At 35.6% G+C, this 23,066-nt stretch overlaps 1 protein-coding gene across 14 annotated transcripts in view; it reads right to left on the bottom strand.

Annotated features, from left to right (window-relative positions):
- Positions 1–23,066, bottom strand: part of USP33 (ubiquitin specific peptidase 33) — a 36,336-nt gene that overhangs the window by 12,554 nt on the left and 716 nt on the right. For 2 of the 14 annotated variants that reach the window (XM_083846454.1, XM_083846446.1), the window contains exons 2-15: positions 18,351–18,485; positions 17,275–17,328; positions 15,126–15,188; positions 11,887–12,039; positions 10,514–10,613; positions 9,168–9,237; positions 7,968–8,081; positions 7,152–7,230; positions 4,831–5,251; positions 4,266–4,406; positions 2,574–2,686; positions 986–1,158; positions 781–875; positions 165–198 (exon numbers count right to left, since the gene is read on the bottom strand). In XM_083846454.1, coding sequence (XP_083702580.1) covers positions 165–198; positions 781–875; positions 986–1,158; positions 2,574–2,686; positions 4,266–4,406; positions 4,831–5,251; positions 7,152–7,230; positions 7,968–8,081; positions 9,168–9,237; positions 10,514–10,613; positions 11,887–12,039; positions 15,126–15,188; positions 17,275–17,328; positions 18,351–18,485 — 1,745 coding nt within the window. Of the gene's footprint in view, positions 1–164; positions 199–780; positions 886–985; positions 1,159–2,573; positions 2,687–4,265; positions 4,407–4,830; positions 5,252–7,151; positions 7,231–7,967; positions 8,082–9,167; positions 9,238–10,513; positions 10,614–11,886; positions 12,040–15,125; positions 15,189–17,274; positions 17,329–18,350; positions 18,489–22,787; positions 23,008–23,066 lie in introns of all 14 variants that reach the window. The other 12 variants (XM_083846453.1, XM_083846457.1, XM_083846456.1 and 9 more) reach the window with 9 other exon arrangements.

Here is a 23,066-nt window from a genome sequence, read left to right as displayed (position 1 = left end):
CTCCTGCATCTTTGTAATACTAAATTTCTGGCAGCAGGAGCACAGGTTGGTATAAAAGGATTAAAAGTACTGTGACGTATCCAAAGGAAATAAATGTCTCTTGACTAACAGAAACATTAAAGGACTCAAAACAAGATAAAACAAACAGATAAAAGCTAGCTTACTTTTTACACCTTCCACAGCTGTACATGTTATCACCTGCAAATATTGAGAGAAGAAAAACAGCCATTATTCTCTAAACCCAAATGATTATCCTTCAGGCTGAAACACTGGATACATAAAAGTTTCAAGAGAATTTGTCTTTGGGTTGCAATCAATGCTTATCTGCAGTAAGAGTATTGGCATAGCAATTAAATTGAGAAGTTCTTTATAATTAAAAGCATAAAACTAAGAAGCACAGAATAGTCTGAAGAGATGATGCGACAGAATTTAAAAGCAAAATAATTTACCATGTCAAAATTTAGGTTATGAGAATGGCTATTAATATAGTAGTTTTTGAAATTTTTATAAACCTTCAGGTGATACCATTTTGTTATACCAAATTCATATTCATTCGGTATTTCTAAATCAGCTTTCATAGGCAATTCTGGGGAAAATATTCAGTTAAATGAGAAGCTTACCTTTTTGAAATGAATGATCCCATAAGAGCAAGGAATGACTGTATTATAGGCTAATAGGTGGCTTCCATTTAATTGCAAAGAATAAAAAGCAAAGAATATACTAATATTTTTATCATAATTGGAGGAAAAAAGCAGCATGTTCATGTAATTAACCTCTTACCCTTGAGCTCATCTCTGGCGAAAAAGGCAGCAAGACAATCTTGTAAGGTTACAACTGGACCCCAAAACCAGCTAGGAACACATGAGACAACAAACCTGAAACATCATTGACAGAAAAGAAAGAAAACCAACAAATGTTCTGCCAGAAGAGCAGAAACTGGAATTTCAAAATAAATAAGTAATAAAACAAGGTAAGTATCATTTACCTTTTGAAATATTCCATAAAAAAAGCTATCCATCCCTGGGGGGCATATGCTTCTCCACATGACCCTGCCTTGACTAGAGATGTCTGATGACTTGCAGAATGGAGTTTTGCAAGATCTTCCTTACCTGGAATTGGTAAGGACAGATCCTGAAAAGTCTCCAGGGTTACAGACAACTAAAGGAGAAAACAAATGAAAAAAATAAAGTTAATTTAATTGCTGTTTCTCTTTATTCTTATGTAAATGTTAACAGTAACTAAGTTATTGTACAGTCAGTCGCTGATCACACTAGGTAGCAAGTTAGCAGTAAATGAGAAATTCATTTAAAAAAGAGGAAGAAAAATAACATTTCAGAGTGAAATTGCACGTTGTTATCACTGAAACTTTTACTTTTATTTTCCAGTAATTATTGTTCTTCCTAAAAATAAATTTAAAAAAGCCCTAAGATTTTGTCTCAGGTTCCTATTAGTCAAGCAAGCTAGTTTCAGAAAGCTTCAGCTGTGCATTTTCTTTCCCCCATTTTGGATTTAGCAATCACACAGTCACAGAGTTAAAATATCAAGAAAGCATTATATATATATTTATATATAGGTCTCACTGAATTTTCTCAGCTGATCACCCCAGAGTCTTGGTATTATTAGAACTAAAACAAGGAAAGACGTAGGGACATGCAGCTACACTTGAGTGAGGTTTAAACCAAATGTTCATAGAATCATCAGATACCCCAAGTTAGAAGGGACCCACAATGGCAACTGAGTCTACATGGACCACCCCAAAAAAATGAAACCACATTTCTGAGAGCACTGTGCAAATGCTTCTTAAACTCCGTCAGGCTTAGAGCTGTGACCACTGCCCAATGCACTGGGGAGCCTGTTCCAGTGCCCAGGAAACTTGTCCCAGCGCAAAGGTTTGAATAGCCAATATTTGGTACTGCTACTTTGAAACTACAGTGGTCTACTATACATCTTTAGATAATTGTTGTTTAGTTTGTTTTTTTCTGCTCTTCCAAATAATTTTATAAGCCAATAGTACAGGAAGACCAACTGTTCTTATAATATACATCTTGCAGTAGAAGACAACTTCAGAAAGCAGTGAGTGATTTATATCACTTGTAAATGTCTTTACTTGGATTTTGTCAGACATCAATTTTCTTAACCTCAGTCTACCAGATAAGACAGTTAAAGCAACATGATTGGACTACTGTCTTTTACTTTTCTACGTAACATTTTGTGCTTGTGAACTTACCACAATAGGAGGTATGCATTATGATATTGAGAACATTCCAGAAAATAATCATAACCTAAGTTAAGTTGCTGAAATTTCTTCCTCCATCCTTGTTGTAAACCAATTCTCAAAGCATTATTTTTAGCTCTGAGGAAGTTTCCAGCTCAGTGAAAGAATGCTAGTCTAAACACAAGGTGCTGGTAGTAGAAGCTAATAGGATTTAAGAAAACAAGTGTGGAACAGCCTTACCTTGCCACAAGTCTGCCACAATAGAATAAAATTATTAGAAAATGACTACGTCTATAAGGCTACAGCTATTTGTGCTGGAAAAAAAAATTAAAGTATAGAACTTCCCCTCCTTACTTACCCGATCACAAGTCAAGCACTGTACTGAGCTTATTATAGTCCCATCAAATATATCAGAGATAACACTCCTGTACTTCTTGCGCTTCTTCCTTTTTGGCGATGACACAGTTGAAACTGTAAGAGAACAGAAAGACAATGCTGAAATTAATGTAAGATATAGTGGATTCTTCTTTTCTTCAACTTTGAATAATACAATTAGAGATAATGTAGTTAGGATTAGATTATGGGCCAAGGCCCCATTTCTGTTTACTAAATATTTCTTATTAATCACACAGACAGATTACTGCTACTACCAGGCAATCCTTGTAAGTTACTTAAGCAGTAAGAATCATTGAACGGTTTGGGTTGGAAGGAACCTCAAAGACCATCTTGTTTCAACCCCCCTGCCGTGGTTGCTCAAAGCCCATTCCAACCTGGCCTTGAACACTTCCAGGAATGGGGCATCCACAACTTCTCTGGGCAACCTGCTCCCGTGCCCCACCACCTTCATAGTAAAATGGCCTCTCCATTACTCACATAGTCAGTTCTACTGCATACGCGTCTGTTCCCTCAATACTCAATAATTTCCCTCAATACTTAATTCCTTTCTGCAACTTGCATCCATTTCCAGTTGCTGCACAACCTCAAGAGCAATCTGTCTCTACCTTCTCTACAACCACCCAATTAAATGCCTATGACAACAATAGCTCCAGTTTAGCCTTTCCTTCTCCGGGATGAACAAACCCAGTGCTCTTGGCCTTCTCCATCACAGACTTCAGCCACTTAGTATCACCCAGAACCTAGGGAAGCCAAAACTGGAGACAGTGCTATAGAGGCAGTCTTGTAACTGCTGAACAAATGCACCAAGGAGGTGAAGGGAATTGATTCAAGTCCACCAAATTATGATCATTCAACATTCAACATCAACGCTAAAACATTAAAAGGATAAAGAGAACACTTTCAGGATTTATCCTGGACAGTCGGTTGAATGAAAGAGGATCACACTATTAAAGTTGTTTGCCAGCTTTTTAATGGTAACCTTAAAAATATGTTTCAAAACGTGAACTTTTGTTAAGATGCTCTACTGTTAGATGAATAAAGCCAAAAATTCATATATTGTGCCTTGTGTTCTAGAACTGTACTGTCTTGTATCTAAATGCACCAAACCAAATATGCTACAACACGTACAAGTACGTGTACACATGGATCCTTAAGTCTTAAAAAAAATGCTGAACTGATGAAGCTTCTGAAGAACCAATGCATCATCTCTGAAAGGTATTAGGTTCTATTTCCTTCTGCGGGTATTGACGTCTCCTATAGTTTGCTCTCTCCAAACCACTGCAATTGATAAACTTGTCTAGAAGCATTATTATTCCATCCTCCCAAAGCAGAGACGATTACCCTTTGTGCTTCCAAATAAAGAAAAAAATCAAAATTTTACAGAAGTAAAAGGAGTCTTATTACATGTCAAGCTTATGTAATACTCCCTCTCTCCACTAGGGAAAGGAGAAAAAAACACAACCCCACTACCTTTAAAAACGACAACAATGCATTGCTATGCTAGTATGAAATCAGAGTATATCTTTCAAGTCTGAAAATCAGCTGTAAAGGTACAAGAGACAACAAAATGAAAACTGTAAAATGGACAAATGAAAACTGTAAAATGGACAAATTCGGTGCCAGAAGGAAGGAAAAAAAAAAAGAGGACACAGACCTTTTTTGTGGACTGGTGTCAACGAAGCACATGATGAGCATAATTTTGGAGGACTGTTTGATAAGCGTGTGTTCATCCCTTCATTTGATGATGGGGTTTGGACTCCAGATACATCATTCATGTGGACATCATTGATGTACTCTGCAATTAAGATTTGCATTATTATTTCACAAATTCTAGCAAAAAAAAGTTACTGCAGAATGAACTGACACAATGGGTACGTAATTTATCTAACCATACTGTCAAGTCACTGGACTTTTAGGAATGAAACATAGTTTTAATTCAAGTATTTTTAAGTTAAAAGCAAAACCAAAAAAAAAATCCACTCTTCTGGGTTATCTAAAACCTTACCAAGTACATATTTTTAGCTTTCCAGGGGGAATTCATACTGAATTCAGAGCACTTAAACTGAAAAAATAAATTAAGAAAGCGCAATGTTTACAAACAAATCCAGTCACCCTGCTTGACCTTTACCTCCCTACTATATTCTACAACTCCTTTCCACCCACACCGGTATTTCACCTAAGCATTTGAGTATGTCAATTGCACGTTAGTATTGTATTACCTGAGAATCTGCTGTGTATCTGTACTTTGACAGTTCCTTGATTGTTTAAAAATTCAGTTGTCTCTGAAGCAGTGTTTATGTCTTTTTCCAAGTCTTCCATAGAACTTGCTCGGTTAAGCTTGTTGCTTGGTATTTTTTCTTTCTGCCAGTCTTTGGATGTGATTGAGTTGTTCTCATCGTCCTGTATTAACATAGTTGTCTCTGCAGGATCCTCTAGGACAGGTTTGAAAATAGCCTCATTTTCTGTTTTATCACAGGTACCACAGGATTCACAAGACTGAAAGGCTACATCCGACTGGCTCTTGTCTACTTCCATACTCTCTTCAACGCTCATAGGCTGTGCATCTTCCAATTCTACAACAGGTTCTTTAAGTTCTTCATGAAGCAAATCCATTAGACAACGCAAAAATTCTTGTGCATCCTAGGATTTTAAACAAGTTTTACAATATTATTCCATTATATTTGGAAGATACTAAAATTGTATCAAGGATATAACAACTAGAACAAAACCGGAAGCTGGCCTAAAAAAAATTAAAGAGGAATGAAGTAAATTCCTCTGTCCCAGGTCTAATGTCCAAAAGAAATTTGATTTCCAGATCAGATATTTGTTTCCTGCATCCATTTCTTGCACATCACAAGGAATCTTATCATACAAGTTGCCTTCAAAACACTTCAATTCCCAGAAAGCTTATTTCGACAACTTTAACAAAAATATTGGATTGTGGATTGTATGTATGAATGATGAATGTAACTCAACTACCAGCAGTGTGGTCAGGCTCCAGCTTTACTGGCAATGCAATATTTTAGGACAGTTTTTAAAACCTTATGCAGCACCTTCAGTAAAGCAATTAGAGCCTTCCTTTCACTGGACACAGAAGTACTTTATTAAAATGTAAAATGTATTATGGTCTATTTAGCACATCTTTCCAATTGCATCAAACTGTCAACAAGATCTTAATTTTAATTCTCAAGTCTGGAAAGTCAAAAACTATCAGTGTTTCCACAAGAAGCTGTCAAATATTACCAGAAGTCTAAACCACATTTGGAAATACTATTTTAAAAGCCAACCAATACAAAAATCCACACAGCGGCTTGGTGCATGGACCAGAAAACATTCTTTTCACAGATTTTTGGTATAAAGCATATTTTGTTACTTTTGTAAAAATTACAGCTATTAGATTTGATTTTGAGTAATGAAGAAAAATCTAATATCTCTACTTCTGGTAATCTTTTTTATTAAAAAAGGAGACTAAAGGCTTTAAACGATAGATTAAATGATATACGTTTTTCCTTCAGCAAAAGAATTCCTTTTTCCCTCCTGAAGATTGGATGTGGCTGTCCAACTTGTGAGGCTGTGAAACAGGATAGTGCTAGTCGTATAAGACCTGCCTTGTTTTAATTGTTGCCATGAAACCTACTAAAAATAAAACTACAGCGTGATCTAGGCAGAACCTAAAAATGTCTCATTAAGTGTTACTATGCATGGAAAAAGATATTCTCCTCAGTGTTCAAAGCTGCAAGAACTAAGCTTCCATATAGATCCCTTTAAGTTATCAAGACTGATAATTTTCTACTTTTCTGGAAATTCATGCAACTCTTAATAAATTTAAAAACATTTTAACTAAGAGATTACTCTTTAAACATTTACTTTAAAGCCACGTACAGCATTTAAACACCAGAACGCGTTCTAAACCTCTGTTCCACAAATATGAAACACACTAAAGCAAAATTCCTTTGAGTAAGAGCAGGCTCCTGAAATCTGGTGAATATTATTATCAGGCTTTTCTAATTACAGGGGTTAAATTTCTCCTCTATTAAGAGCTTTTGGACTAAAGTACTGCAAATTGTATCAATGCAGCATAAAACTGTCTGGGCATCTGAAAAGTGCTTTTACTATATGATAATCTGTGCCTATTTAAGAGGTTACCAACATACAGTTCCCACAGTGATGCAATACGTTTGAATACAATGATGAAATACACGTTTTTTAAAGCTACTAAACGAAAATTGGTAATTTAAGTTCACCAAAACTGTGAACTTAAAAAAAAGAAAGTAACTTCCACATTAACAATTTTTTTGAACACTGAAAAAAAAAGGATTTATTCTCAAAATTCAAAAGCCTTTCAATAATTCAATATAAACTTAAAAGCTGACTTAAATGTTGATGTTTCTATTTCAGATTATGGATATTTGAAGCACATAAATGGAAGTTTGTTTTGAATTTGCTTTAAATAAATATAGTAAGTATGATATTTTAAACTTTAAATTTAAAAAATATAACCTTATGGCTTTGGCACATTTAAAACACGAGGAAGATTTACCTGTTGAGAGTAGCCTCGAAAAGTTGGATTAACACTTTTAATTCCTTGAAATAAACCAGTTGGAACAACAGAACCTGGCCTAAAAAAAATAAAATGTTTTAAATACATAAAACATTAAAAAAAAGTATGCATTTAAGTGAAATTTTCCATATTTACTGGGATCATGACTTTACCTGCAACTGAAGTACGACATGTCTAACCAATAATATTAATCTTAAGCAACCATAATACTGGTAATTCAATTACCTATCCAAAACAAAACGTCATCTGACAGAAATAAAGACTATATCAGGCCTTGTACACTATATTTCTAGTGTACTATATATAATCAGATGATGAATCAGACATACTCCTGGCACTATGCACAATTACTATTTCTTTAACAGTCTACGTATGTCTTGAAGTATTTTCTTAGAAATAGAAATTCTATGGAAGGAAATAAAAGCAATTGAAAAATCATTGATGTAGATTCAAGATACAGGATGAAGTAGTGAAACAGATGCATTTCTCACAGATACAAACTTACTTTTAAAACCTCAATGCTACTTTCTACGGTGTTTATCAACTTTCTTGCCAGATCTTTGTTACTGTAAATAACATCAACCTTTTGTCTATCACTGGTAGATACTGAAAAGAACTGGCTGTAAGGAAAGTAAAAATCCTGCAAGTTAGGCTTTCTTGCTTTAGGAAAGCAATTCTGTGATCCCCCCATCCCCACAAAAAATAATTAGACATCAAGGACAGACTAATCCATCCTTTATGACTCCAGAACTCATTTATAGTCATATTCATTTTATCAACAAAATAATGCAATACCTGCTTTTGTGCCAGAGTTCCGTCATAAGCTTGAGGTAACTTTTACAAATTGCTGGTTTCTTATCTGTTCGGACTAAGCCCCCACAGTCAAGAAAAAAGTGTGTCAAAGGTGGGCTGATTAAAAAGAAGGAAATAATATTTTTGTCATATTGTTAAAATACAAAAGTAAATCCACATTTCGTACAAGATTATTAATAAAGTGTAATACTATTATGTAATTGAACAATTCCATTTCCTACATTCTTAAAACGTTTAGCCAAGCACTTCCTAACAGGACAACTTCAGCAGCACAGCAACATTGCTCTTCCAATGCATTCTGACTTCTATTAAAAGCACCAGAAATGTTCCATTGGGATTCAAATACAAAGCAACTGTTACTAGTCTTAGCAGAAATACATGTATACCACTACAGCAACCATCACCATAAGCCTAGTCCACAAATAACATCTTAAATCTTTCCTCTAACATCCAGTATTGCCACGTGGTTTCTAGGTAAATATTGTAGAATCATAGAATGCTTTGGGTTGAAAGGGACCTTAATGTGGTTTCAACCCCCTGCCATGGGCAGGGACCCCTCCCGCTAGACCCGTCTGCCCAAAACCCCATCTAACTTGATGTAAAACACCTCCAGGGAGGGGGCATTGTACCAGTATTGTACCAGCCTAACCATTCCCAGTGCAAGAAACTTCACAGCTGGATAGTGTTTCTCTCTTCAGCTTTTGCAGATTTCTTTCATGAACTGGTATCCCAATAGGATGAAAAGATTGTGTTCTAGGCATTCCTAGGGTGATTTAGCATTGAATGTCCCAGATACATTGTTTGTAAGGACCAAATTGGACCTTTTGATCTTAACATAAGAATAAACCCTAATTGTAAAATGAGACGTGTTTCCTTTGATTTCTTCTATAGGACGAAACAAATTAATAGCTTTTATTAGATTTTCTTCTCATTTCTAGAACTGCATATATTTTCATTTAGGACAGTGAGGAATTGAAATCAAACAGGGTAAAAACTGCCTAGCCCATATACCATAACACTTTTTTCTATCAGTGACACAATTGCTTGCAGTGTCTAAGATTAAGAAATAACAAATACGTCGTCTTCCACAATAGTCCAGCCCATCAAAGTCTTTAATTCAATCTTGAAAAAAAATACATGTACAAGCAAATATAAAATGTTATTTACATCCATTTTCCTTACCAGTTGGAAAGAGCTTGTAAAGCTGCATTCATGTAACAAGTGTTACCAATATTTTTTAATCCTGTTAGACCTGAAAAACAGAATGGATATTCAGCAAGTCTGTTTTCCAGCCTGGAGTGTTGCAAATAAAGTTTTTGATGAGACTTCTTTCCTCATCAAGATATATTCCAGTGATTGATTCAATAAAAACGTTTAAAAAGAATTTTAAATTTGAGAACAGAATTTAAATGGAGCTGAAGAGTTTTACATTTGATAAACATATGAACACAGTCACATCAATACTACTGGGAACTAAAACAAATTCTACTTTTATATTACTTCCATACAATTTACTTTTCCAAAAATATTAATAGGACAATAAGAAACACAAATATACATGCTAGTAGGAAAAACTAACTGGGAATAAAACACATGATTTAATGATTTAAGGGCAGATGGCAAATTAGTGTGGTGGTGATATATCTATAAAGACTGTGCCAGACAACAGAAGGGGGGAAGCAGGTTTTTTGGCCAATGCCAGGAGACTTAGGGGTGAGAACACTGGTAGCAGATGAGTAAAGGAGAAATAAGATCCATAAATTAGAATAACTCTTACCATCACTGACAGAAAAACTGCCTTCACATACACATTGGCATCTCAAAAATAAAACAGTCTGATGGTCTAAAATGCCTTCGGAAAATTATTTTTAACTGCCGTTTTCTTTCTCACAAATACATATATCCTTTCTGAAACAATTAATACCAGTTTGATGTTTCTAAGAGATAATCATGATGTTCTCTTACGAAAATGAAAAACTAAAACTTCACTTTTTTGGGTTTCACCCACTCTGATTTTCATCTTTACACTAGCTGTATATTAGGGGTGGTGTAACCTTTTATATCTGCAAGTTTGGCAGTGCATGAAATCTGTTACCGAGAAGGAGGAAAAAAAAAACTAACAACAAAAAACCAAACTTGTAAGCTACAGGCTCAGAAAAAGTTCAGCCAAATTGCAGAAAAGCATTCAAACCAGGAACTTTTTAGGTTAGACAGGAGAAAACATTAGAACAGATTTTATAAAAAACTACTCCTCCCAGTGTGTCTAGAACATCAGCTACACTAAACATTATTCCAACATTCTTTCTTATTTTTCTTGCTACTTTCACAGGTATATTACATATCACCACAGCCTCTGCTATGAAGATAGGTAAAGCTTGCTGCAATTAAGGTGGAACTGAAAATAAAGATCTTAGTTGGAGCAGAACAGGAAACAGTTCTAATTAAAACTAATACATAGCTGGAAAACAGACTTGGAGACAGACAAATGCGATAAAGGGCAATAAAGTGCTGGATTTTGCTTTTATTACCTCTAGTCTTTAACTCATCTTCTTCCACTTCTATATCTAGATCATCAAATACAGCCGCTAATGGAGTCTTCAGTGTGGGAATACTGGGTATTTTAAAATCCTTTTAAGGAGAAAAAGAAAAAAACCACGTATTTACTTTTATTTATCATTTTTCTTCTTAAGCTTAAGCATAATTTCACCAACTGGGAACTACAGATGATGTGAATACATTTTGAAATCTCATTTAAAGTGAGAATAACCAGATTCCACAGCTACCCTGATAAAAGTTTACCCAGAAAGAACACACCCTTGTTTTCAGATTACCAGTGAAAACATTGCATGATTTTATGACAAGAGCTGAAGAATCAAAACAAAGCAAGCTATAGCATTTCCTTCCTTTGGATAATAATCAGTTAGCCAGCATTGAAATGCTAACACAGCAGTCATCACATAAAAGTTACTATTTATGTTTTTGATATGCCACCAGATGGCTCACTACATTTAACGAAGACAAATGAAACTGCTGAAACAAATGTACAAATAGAGAAAAAGAATATTAGGCAAACACTCTTTGACAAGCTCTTTTTGCGAGCACACAAACAAGAATTCCACACAAAACATGAAACAGGCTTTTTAAGTTCTTCTGATTTTTCTGTATGCTATACCCATTTCTTTGGGAGATTAAAACAGGTTAATTGTAATAGAATAGAAGTTCAGAAGTCTGGACCGAGCTTTACATCAAGTCAACAGAACTTCTGGTTAATAGATACTAGAAAAAATAATCCAATGGTACTATTCTAATTAAGATGCTGGTGTGTATTGAAAGACTGCCCATATTCCTGTACAACTTCAATTTTCAAAAATAATTAAAAATGCACACAACCTGTGCATCATCTTTTCTACAGCTCTGTTCCCCAAAAAAGACATTATTATAAATGCTGCACTGGTATTTGTATCCATTTTAACTGAGTTACCTGTCAGTTTTATGTAAGTACATTAAACACATAAGAATTAATGCCTTTTTTTCAGTTACATGCATTGTACTGAACATTTATGCTTTTAAAAGATTTTCAAGAGCTCACAGAATGGGTAGCACAGGTGAACTATCTCCCATTTTCTAGCCTTAAATTTAATCCTGTACATTTTCTGTACCTTACAGATTCCTGCTGATTAACAAACAATTAGACACTAGGATGAAAACAGCATTCTTAGAAAGCATGGGGTAAAGAGACTGAACATACAAGATGGGCACTGTCTCTTTAGAGAAATTCTATAAAAACAGAAAAGTTAGTAGAAACTACAGTCACAAGAAAAAGGAAAAGTCAGTGCCTCAATTATTAGAAGGCGAAGTTTATTGCAAAGCTACAGCTGTGCTTCATTGGGTTAAAAAATACCTGTACACTATTTTCTTGTGTTTGTTGAGACAGTCTTGCATTTGGTAGCGGAGAATGAGATCCTAATTTTCTATCCAGAAATACTTCCTTACTACAAGCATAACACCAAACACGGAGTGTAGTAAGGTTGACAGTTAGACAGTGTTTCGTCTCCTAAAGTAGGATAAAAAAACACGATTATGATTCAGAAACACAGAATAATTAAATACTAGCACATGCAAGGTAGAACAGGAGTATTAAAACGTTGGATCTTTCAACAATGAAATAAATATGCGCATTAAAATATTTAGAAATAATAATTCGGTTAGTGAAATTTTCATGTAAACTGCACAACACATTTTTAGTATAAGTCACGCATCTAGCAACAACATACAATCAGAATTTAAGCCGTTGTCATATCTGACATACTTATGTGTCATAAAAATAAAAATACATTGTCCTGGTTTCAGCTAGGATAGAGTTAATTTTCCTCCTAGTGTTATGGATTTACGACAAGAATAACATTGATAACATGCTGGTGTTTTAATTGTTGCAGAGCTGTGCTTACACTAAGCCAAGGACTTTTCAGCTTCTCACACTGCCCAGCCAGTGAGGAGGCTGGGGGTACGCCAGGAACTGGGAGGGGACAGAACCAGGAGAGCTGACCCAAACTGGCCAAAGCAATGTCCCATATCATATGACATCATGCTGAACAATTAATATGGGGTGGCTGGCCAGGGTAAGGGGGCAGACTGCTGCTCAGGGATGGGTTGCACATCAGTCAGCAGGTATCGAGCGGTTGCGTCGTGCATCACTTGTTTTGTACGCACATGAATAATTTATTTCCCTTTTCTGTCCTATTAAACCGTCTTTCTCTCAACCCACAAGCTTTTACTCCCCCTGACCCGATTCTCTCCCCCAACTGGGAGGGTGGGGGATGAGCAAATGGTTGTGTTGTGCTGAGCTGCCTGCAGGGTTAAACCACAACTTACATTGTGGTGGAAAGTGTTAAAATTCACAGTAAAGCTACCTTCAATGTCTGCTGTTAGTCACAATAGCAGCCTCCTCCTATACAGTAAGGACAGTTTGCTGTATGAAATTCAGGTTGCTGGCCATTTAACAATCAAACAGAAGAGTAATACAAGATTCTTAGGTCTGTTATAAGAGCTGCTCATACCAAAATATTCATTCTAGACTCAATTAGTTCTCTCGTTGACAGCTTCACATTATGCAGCAACATAAAAATTTGACAGATGGAGCATATTTTAAGTTTCTAACCTTCACCTTTCTTTTGTTAACCTCTTTTCTTACTCTAAGATTGTGCAAACAGCTGCTATTAAACTCCAAAGATTTTTACCACTCTTTCCTGTATCTCTTCCTTATATGGTAGCACTGGACAGCTTTATAGATGAGAGATTTGCTAGAAATTAGGAAAATAATACAACAGCTGCAGGATGTCTGAGTTCCAAGTTCCCTCATTTAGTAAGGTCTTGTACAAGAACAATGCTTTTAATACAAAATGTGGGCTATAGTTTCATTAAGAAGCCCTCCCACCTTCAAAACTTATCAGAAACATCAAAATAAATAAGTACCCTAGAATATTTTAATCATAAGACTATGCTTGATTCTGCAGCTTCTGTTGCACAAACATTTAGAAGTCTCCAGGGCAACAGTTTAATAATTTTCACAAAGTGGAGACAATGAACATAATTATTTGCAGTACAGGGAGCCTTGCTGATGGAAACTTGTGACAATCGAAATGATTCCCATCAACCTTGTCTCTCTGTCATTCTAATCAGTTAAGGATTATCACATAAGAAAAAAAAGACACACAAAGATCAAATAAAGGTAACCACTAAATACTTGAGATAACGAATTAGGAAGACTGGTATCCTGAAGAGGGCTTACTATCCAAAAATTAAAATTAAATCAATGAGAAAAATCAAGACAAGGATGTCACTGACATCAAGTAAAGCCATCCATTCCCTTTCTGTTTGTTACCTTGTAAGTAATTAACATTGCTAAAACAGCATGTGAAACAGGGATATGCTACAATAGAAAGCCAGAAGGTGTAAAATTATAGGCAAGAAATTCAGGGACCATCTGTTACCCAACTGCACTACAAGTGGCCCCTTTATATAACTATTGTAAAGGCTTTAGAACCATGAATAAGCTTAAATACCTAGTTAAAGAGATGCACATTTATATAGACTTATATTAATCCAATATTGATTTATATAAATATGCACTAGGCCCTGCTTCAGGAGTGATGGTAAAATGCAAAGTGAATTTCTTGCAGAGTATATACTATTTGTTCATTGGTGTTCACCAGGTGGGGGTGAGGATTGTTTGCTTTGGTTTTCTTTTTTTTATTTTTAAGGACCAAAAATTGCTCAGTGTGGAGTCTTTGCTGTATTTTCTATGAAATTTCTATTGGATTTTTTCTTACTCTAATTAATTATGAATTAGTGGCAAGAATTTAATTTAATCAGAAAGCCGGTGATTCTGAAAAGATTTGTTAAGAAAGAATGATGCAGCTTATTTGTGTCATTTTGGCAACTGTTCCAGTTGTACACGTGTATGCTCTGAAGAGATAGTAAGTTTAAGATCCAAACAGATGCATTCAAGCTGTCCACCCTTGCCAGAACTTGGTGTGCTGGTGAATACAGTGCATGCATGCCATTGCTCCTACCGAGCTGGATCTAAAATCAAGACTTGGCAGGAAAGGATATGCTTACCTTGGCTTACAAGGTTTTTATCTGCAGCCACCAGAACAGTGACCATAATGCAGAAACAAAGCACCTGTTTCTGGTAATTTATAATTTTTTAATTCCTATCTTCTACTCTCTATCTTCATTAATACAACTTTCCTCCTCTTATCCATTATCCTCCTCTTATCCAGCCATAATCCCAAGTTAAACTTTTATGTTGTACTTCAGTCTAAGTACTCAAGAAGTCTTGTCTATGGATCTTGAAAATCATTTTTTTTATTATTATTATCTTTCTTTAATTTTCACCATGGTTCTTTAAGAAGCACTGGTGTCAGAATTACATAAATAATTATGCAACTGCCCAAAGATTTTAAACTCATGTGCCCCTAAGCCAGTAAGACCTGCTTCTGTAAGAGAAAAACCAAAACAGAGAATCAAACTTCCAAATGGTTATGCTAACAGGTTATTGGCTTCGCTAAACAGAATCAAAGAGTTCTGTAATTCTACTTCACTGCTTCAAACTGTTGTATTACTAGCAAATATACATACCTGGGAATGGATGGTACTGTGATCGACGTGGGATTCACCGCAGCCAACATATGTACATCTGTTCTGTTGAGCAAGATACGAAGAAACATACAGAATTAAAACGTAGTATCAAACAGGTTTACAGAATAGGAACATACTGCCAGTCCCTTTTAAATTCACTAATATTTCAAACTTGCAGGTTCCTACACAAACCAAGAGACATGCACAGTAAGTGTTAAATATCACCTAAAGCGAAGTAAGAATGCTGCAAGATTTAACTCAACTCCTTTCACTGGTAGGCAGTACACCCGGAATATAGGGCTGTTTGGGGTCTTTTTTTTGATAGTTTTGTTCAGATTCACGTCTCTCTCTCTATATATATATATTTATTTTTTTTTTTACAACTCATGATTTGGTAGAGATTGTGTCAGAAACCATGAAGTTAGTTAAGTGTCTAAAATACCAAATTACAAAAGACCTGAAACATGACACATTTATTCAAAAATGCCTTTATGTCCCTATCTACTATGCCTCTTTATTATAGTATTACTTCACTCTTCTTTTTTTTTTTTTAACCTTTAAATAAGGCTTTCCAGCACTATATGGTTAAGAACTTACTATATTTTAATTAAAAGATGCAAAGTAATTGCTGATTTTAATCGTGCTAATTACAAAAAATATTTGGCTGAGTTGAGTATGCAATCTTGCAGCTGTCAATCTTCAAGCAATTTTCAGTAATTCCTCATTTGCATGAGCCAAGACAATCCTGTAAGAAGGTACAGCATGTTATCTGTGTAACACTAAGCATGTTAATTTATACAATTAAGTTGCAGCTGGACACAGAGTCGATTTTCTATATTAAATAATCACAGATATTGGTTAAGTTACAGATAGTTAACATGCTGGGATCTCACCATGTGCTGGCTGTTTTTCTATGTACAAAAGGTGAAGGCAAGATGCCAATTCATCCAAGAGGAGATGTAGCACAGCATGACACTTTAAGTGCCCTACTGTAATTAGAAAACTCTCCTATGGAAATGTTGTATGAAATTAAGTTTTTCAAAAACAGTCCAAGAGTTCTAAGTGAGAAATAAAAAAACAAAAACAAGCTTTAAGCTCCACAGCACTTCCCCACCTGCCAGGTTCATGCATGCCTTAACACCTCTGCCTACTTGTCTTGTTATTCCCCAAAGAGTTTTTATATTTAATTAAACTTCAAGAAATCTCAGAAAAAGACATTAAACGACAGCTGTTTCCCCCTTATCTTTTATTGATAAAGGGATCACAATAATCTGATCTCTTCACTGCTACAATAATGCACTTAAAAGGAAACCAACGATGTAGATTTTTGAAAGTACTCATACATACACCTACAAGTTTGCATCTCAGCCTAAAGATCCTCCTGATAGGACTTAAACAGGACTTTATTCTGCCAAGAAATGAAACCAAGCCTATAGAGCAGAATCTCAACTTCTGAGAAGAGCTCTATGTCTAAAAAACTCAAGACATTTTAAAAACTATATCTGCTGCATACTTCCCTGTTGGTATCATAGATCAATCTGAAGTAATATTTTCAGTTTCTTTTTTTTAAATACACTTTTTCTTTGTAGACAGCAAGAAGACTAAGGCAATTTCATATTTAAGAATGAACTGTACACAGGGTAAAGACTACAAAACTCAGAAGTTTGAATAATGTTTCAAAGTTTTTTTTAGTTATTTTGCTTACAAATAAAAAAAGTCAGTATATATTATTATACTCTTAAAAAGTCATAATTTACTGCTAGATGTTATTACTACAAATTTTAAGGCAGGTTTAGAAAGAGTAGCTTAATTAATTCAGGAATAATAAATTATCTTAAAACCTACAGACCTAGGAAAAAGATTAAAAAAATTCTTAGAAGCTGTAAAACAAGAACCCTTAACATGCCAGCTTATTATCCAAAAATCTCATTTTAAACACAATATTCTTAAATTACAAGAGATATGTACCTGATAAAAGGTAAAACATTTTAGAAATAAAAAAATGCATGAGAGGTTTTATTTCAAATTAATTGTAAGTTATTATTTAAAAAGAACTTCATTATAGTTGTTTCTTTCAACAAGAACAACTAAATTACCACCAACTTTTATTTGCAGTTTACTAGAACAGGACTTCAGCTGAGCAACTTACCTCTAAGCATGCCCAAAGGTTGGGTCCTCTAACTTTACAGTCCTGACAAGTGCCCTGTTAAATTAAATGCATAGGCAAAGGATTATTTCATTTACTTTCATCAGTAAACAAAAACCTCAAGAAAACATGAGAAAATATACTGTAAAAAACAACTATCAACTGAAAAATTTAAGACAAAAATGAATCTGCTAATACTAACTCAATTTTTGTTTCATTTCACCTGATTTTAAGCTTTGTGTATTTTTTCTAGTAAAATCTAAGATCTGAGATTCTTAAAAGAAAAAAAATCTTCTAAATAAAGCTATTTTATGTCACATTACCATCAAAAACCTCAGAACTAGTCTTGTCTATCAATCTAACAAAGAGAAATGAAAACGACAGAATTTGTAACAACTGCATGCTCCATACAATCATCACTACCTGCAAAGATTTACAAAAGATGCAACACGAGAGGAATGCTATTCCCCTCAGCAGCAAATCAACTGCTGTACTTTCAAATAAAGAAATTTAGCACCATGGACAGAAAAAGGTTGACTTTTCATCGCATCCCAGCTACTAAAATGGGCTACAAAAATCTTTTGTATCATTTATTAATACTAGATGGAAACCAAGAGTTCAGATAAGGTCAGGTTCTCAACCTGTGACTCCTCCATCAGAAAGTGAACTGTGATCCAACAAAAACTTAAGCATAAATTTCTTTTTTACAGCTTCCACTTAAAGTCCAGTCACAGTATATTACTTTCACGTTCTAATCAAATAACGGCCAAAATGACAGTGTCTGAAAATAAAGTTCTGCTTAGTGTTATGCTATCTCTTTTAAGTGACATTAAAAGATTTGTTTTGGAAAACACTGCTGGGAAAGGTACTCTTAAGCATTAAGTATGGCAAAAGAGTTTTTCAGCTTTAAAGCCCGTAGTTCTTCCAATACTTTGTTTAAACATTCCTACTGCAGTGCAGAAAGTTTTATCCTATGTTCAACACTTCAGCACATCTTCTGCATAGCGATACATGACAAAGTATGCAGCTGAAGTAAGTGATCACAATTAATTAGTTAGAAGGAAGGAGCTACAACTTACATGAGATTTCTGTATCAATTCCTCTTTTGTTATCTCACCCACTGATTCCAAGTGGGGGCAGTTGCTGCTGAGTGACGACATTTCAGAAGCTGTATTTTCCAAGATCCTGCAGCTGGAATTTCCAAGACCAGGAAGCTGCTTTTCAACAGAAGTAAGAATAAGTAAAATCCTATTCCTTGCAGTAGGCAGCAAAAGTACATATCCAATATGCAAAATATACATAGCCTTTACAAGAATGTGTCATTTTTAAGTAAGTTAAAATAAATACCTTATTAAGAGTAAGGGAATCCAACAGTTTAAATTAAATACAGCTGAGCTCTAAAATGCATTCCTCTATTTTCTGACTTTAGGGCATAAACCAACAGAATCCTGAATGGATCAAAGCCAGTGTGACTGAATTATTTACCTTCCTGGCCTCTACCATGGCGCCCAAAAGTAAAAAATAAAACAATTTAAAAAAATGGTTTTTAAACTCTACCCAGAACTGGTGGTGGCTTGGCCTGTACGTTCTGGAAAGGGTCATTACGCAACACTGGTGAAACGTGCTGAAGCCACGTGATCTGCTTGCCACGGGAGAAGGAAACCTTATCTTGGTTTTATTTATTTACAAAAAATCATTCTAGATACCAGCACATTATATATCAAAAGCAAACAAACTTGTAACTCCCATGTAGTACTGACGACTCAGCAAGTCTCTCTCATTTGAGTTCTCTCTGTCCATCCAGGGTTTCTGATGTGGACACAGACTTATTAGAAACAAGGAATGCTAAATCCAATCTCTTTGTGATTATTATTTTGACAGCAGCATGGATAGAGTTGATGTTTTACGAAAGCAAAATAAGAAAACTGAACTTGGTAACATTACTTTCACATAGGTACTCCAATTGACTCTCACTCCAGTTTTGTCACTCAAGGATTACTACTGAGGCATCAATTTCTTAAGCCCAAGAAGTCTTAAACTTTCTTTGCCCACTTACTCACCTAGCCAATCTAGCTTTCCTTTATCAAGACATGCAACTAAGTTTCCAGCCTAACTCAATGATGCACTTTCCCTGATCTGTTCGCAGCCTTTGGCACTGTTACCAACATCTCTTTCCACTTCTCTCATTTGCTCTAGCAGCTTTAGGCCCATTCCTTCAGCTACCCGATGGGTCACACAGCATCAGCAATCCGTGCTGAATATTAAGTAACTTGGGGCTTTGGCACAAAACCTTGCCTAGTAGGCATCTCCTACATGCTGCCTAGTAAACTTCCAGGTTTTTTTTTTTTAATCTTTGACCTGGTCTTTATTTCTACTGTCTTGCAATAAGAACCCTCTGTCAAGAGTCATTTCAGTTCCCTTTAACTATCAGAGATTTTTTTTTAAATGTGTGCCCATGTATGCAAACGCACGTGTGTGTACACCTTTTTAATGTGTGCACGTGTATAAAATTGGTATTACATATTATTCCTATTAAAATAGGATATAACATTACTGTATAAAAATGTATTGTACACATGTATAAACATGCACATATGTACATATTAAGTATATTTTATAAATATACAATTAATATATAACATACTCAAGTATGCATATATATCTTTCAGTCTTTTCATATGTCATGTTAAGAGCTTTACAATAAAATACTTGAGATCTAAGCTCACAGGGCTAGAAATACAACGGTAAAGTAATAACTTGGGATTTTTTCATGATGAGGTCTAAATCCTCTTTCCTGGAACAACGAAAGGACTTTTAAAAAGCATTAGTCTTGAATATAAGCTGCAGCTGGAGAAATATTTCCTCAGCTCAGCGTCTATTTGCAGTATTGCTGAAAGACTTCATATACAAAAACAATAGTTTTTCAGGCAAAAACTCCTAAACTTTGTCATATTGGAAATTCTGGTTTGAACTGTAAAGTTCCTTTCCAGAACAGAAACAAACGCGCATTTCGTCTCGCACATTTTGCAACATCTGTAGAACAATAAAATGGACAAGTGAGTTTTGATTAAAGCCCTATCTTAAAAGACCTCAGTGTGATTAATGCTGATTTAACACCGATGCTTTAGAAAGACTGGTATAATGGCTGAGGAAAGCTTTAATTACTTTATGGAAATAAATTTCTGAATGAATTATCCCAAGTAATATAAAGCAATGAACGAAAGATAAATTTCACCACATACTACCAGATTTTTAAAAGCTATTTCTCACAACTGGAACTGCAAAACCAACACAAACAAACAAATTCATGAGTTCTGCTCACTCCAGATTGCTTCTTGGTGCAGTCTGCATCTGCATCCCTCTTCTATAAAATAATCATCCGAAAGACCAAAGCACATTGACACACATGTCCCTATGGACATGTTTCCCATTGCTGTCCATGTGGAGAGCGTCCCTAGCAGAACTCTAGTGCATGTTACAGCTTCTGTACGTGACATCATATGGGCACAGCAGAATGAATGGGCTTTCAGCTTCTGCTGTCAAACTTCTTCCACCCGCACCTGCCTTCCATGCTGTAGCAACTGCGTAAGGCACTGTAGAGGAAAATTTTCCACCTAAACCTTAAACTGTACAACTGAATTCCAAACCACAATTCACTCTTCATCTCTCAAAGCACTAACAATCCCTAGGCAGCCCCTCCCTCACTGGCTGCCCTCCCTCCATTTCACCACTTCTTAATTAATCCGAAGATTACCTATTTCCCTCTAACTAACGCATCTCATCACAGCTGCTTTTCCACAAATTCTGCATTGCTTTGACCTCATTTGAAAGTTGCTTCTTCACATAAGAAGCAATAAACTTATTAAATACTTTCCATACATTTGGGAGGGAACTTTGAAGTCTGTTCCTAGGTCTCCATCATTCCATTGAAAGGTTTGTTTCAGTCCACCTCTTCTCAGTCCATCATACAGTATCATACTGCATCATTCCATGAACTGAATCATTTAATGTTCAAAAGAATGAGGTTTTTGTTTACCACATGCAGCGTGAGACATACAAAAAATATATCTTCCCCCCCCTTCATACTTTGCATTCACTATGAAAAAATTGGCTCATGTGAGCGACAAGAGAAGTACGAACAATATATTAAAGCACCATGACCAGCGCACTGTTCATTATGCATCAGACTTCCACACCATCATAAGACGTGTGTGGTGCCTATCACAAAAGGCCCATCGTACACACAGAAATATCCCAATTGCTAAGAGTTTAAGTAACCTTGAAAGCTTTTCATAGGCTCATGCTGGGAGCTTAATATTTCCTCAACAAACACAGCAGATTTTAAATTCTCTCAAAATTTTTTGGCATTGAAGCTGAAATTAATGTTTCCATCAACCTAATCATAGAAGTTAACATTTCAACAGATGTTGAAATAAACAAATATATATCTGTATTCCGCTGATGTCCCTAAATAGGGAGGCATTTTATCAGATCATTTTACAGGGTTGCTCCCACACACCTGAATACTTGCCCAATGAACAGGTCTAAATGAATAATTATAAATGAATAATTATAAAAAACTAAACTTATATAAAACTCCGGTTAAATACAATGCAAATTCTAACGTTTGTAAATACAAAACTAGAATACAATTACGGACCATTGGTGGAAGATTTTAAGAATAAAGCAGCTATTCTGAAGACAACAGTTGCCTGAAGCAGTAATTGTATCTTCATTATAGGCTTTTATTATTTTGACTGTACAGCTCTGAATAACAGCATATGTAACCAGTGAGCACTAAGCTCAGTGTTCTCATTTGCATTCACAATTATTTTGCTAGTGGTGCACTGAAACAATCACATTTATTTTCTTTCTCAACAACAATAAAAAAGAATGACATAGAACTTTGTACTTGAATGTTTAATTACTTAAAATTGTAAAGAGCTTTGGAGCTTCCAGTAATTAATTATCATAGTTAGTTATCATATAGATATGATAACTTCAGAAAAAACAGCAGAGTTCACTGCAAACTACACACGTCCAGTGAAGCCATTGCTTTTGATGTATGTATTCAAATTATTACGGTACATGCTTTTCTATCTACTTTCTAAAGAATTCTTTGCCAATATCACTTCACAGTAACTATGTCTGTGAATCAATTTCTTATTTACCATTACCAAACTTGAGAACAGTCCTTCTGTGCCAAGATCAAAGGGAAGACTAACCCGAGCTTCACACACCAAGTTCCTTTATACTCTATTACCCAGTGGGTGTTTTCTACTTCGTCCTTGTATTTAGGCAACAAGAACTATCTACCCAAGCAAGAAGCAATGTTATTAAGTCACTTTCATTAGATTTTCCCCCTCTTATTAAGTATTGCTTCCTAAGCAGACCTTAGGAAAATGCTTGAGTTGAGAGCCTGTCCGCTTACAGGGTCAGAAAGCTTTTATTTTATATTGCCTCTAGGGCACAGTGACTGCCTGTTCACTTCTTCCTTCCACAGCACTACGTCTGACCTTGTAACCCATCAGGTGTCCTTTACGCATCTAAGGAGACTTCCTTAGCCCAGGCCTGCACTCAGGAAGGAGAAGCCCACGGCGATTTTCCCCTGGGCGTCACACCGGGCTTCTTCCCCCTGATCCATCCCTCGGCCGCGACGATCGATCCGCGCAGACAGCCTCACGGCGGTACCAGCAATTCGCGGAGAAACCAGGGCCCCCGGGAACCTCCTCCTACCTACAGTGCCACCGCCGCCACTTCAGAAGACGTTCCCGGAGCTGGACTCGACCCTCCCC

Source organism: Anser anser (genome assembly GCF_964211835.1).
Source record: "Anser anser genome assembly, chromosome: 8".
NCBI classification, from domain to species: Eukaryota; Metazoa; Chordata; class Aves; order Anseriformes; family Anatidae; genus Anser; species Anser anser.
The sequence above is the reverse complement of the archived record's forward strand: the minus strand, read 5'-3'. Positions and strand labels throughout refer to the sequence as shown.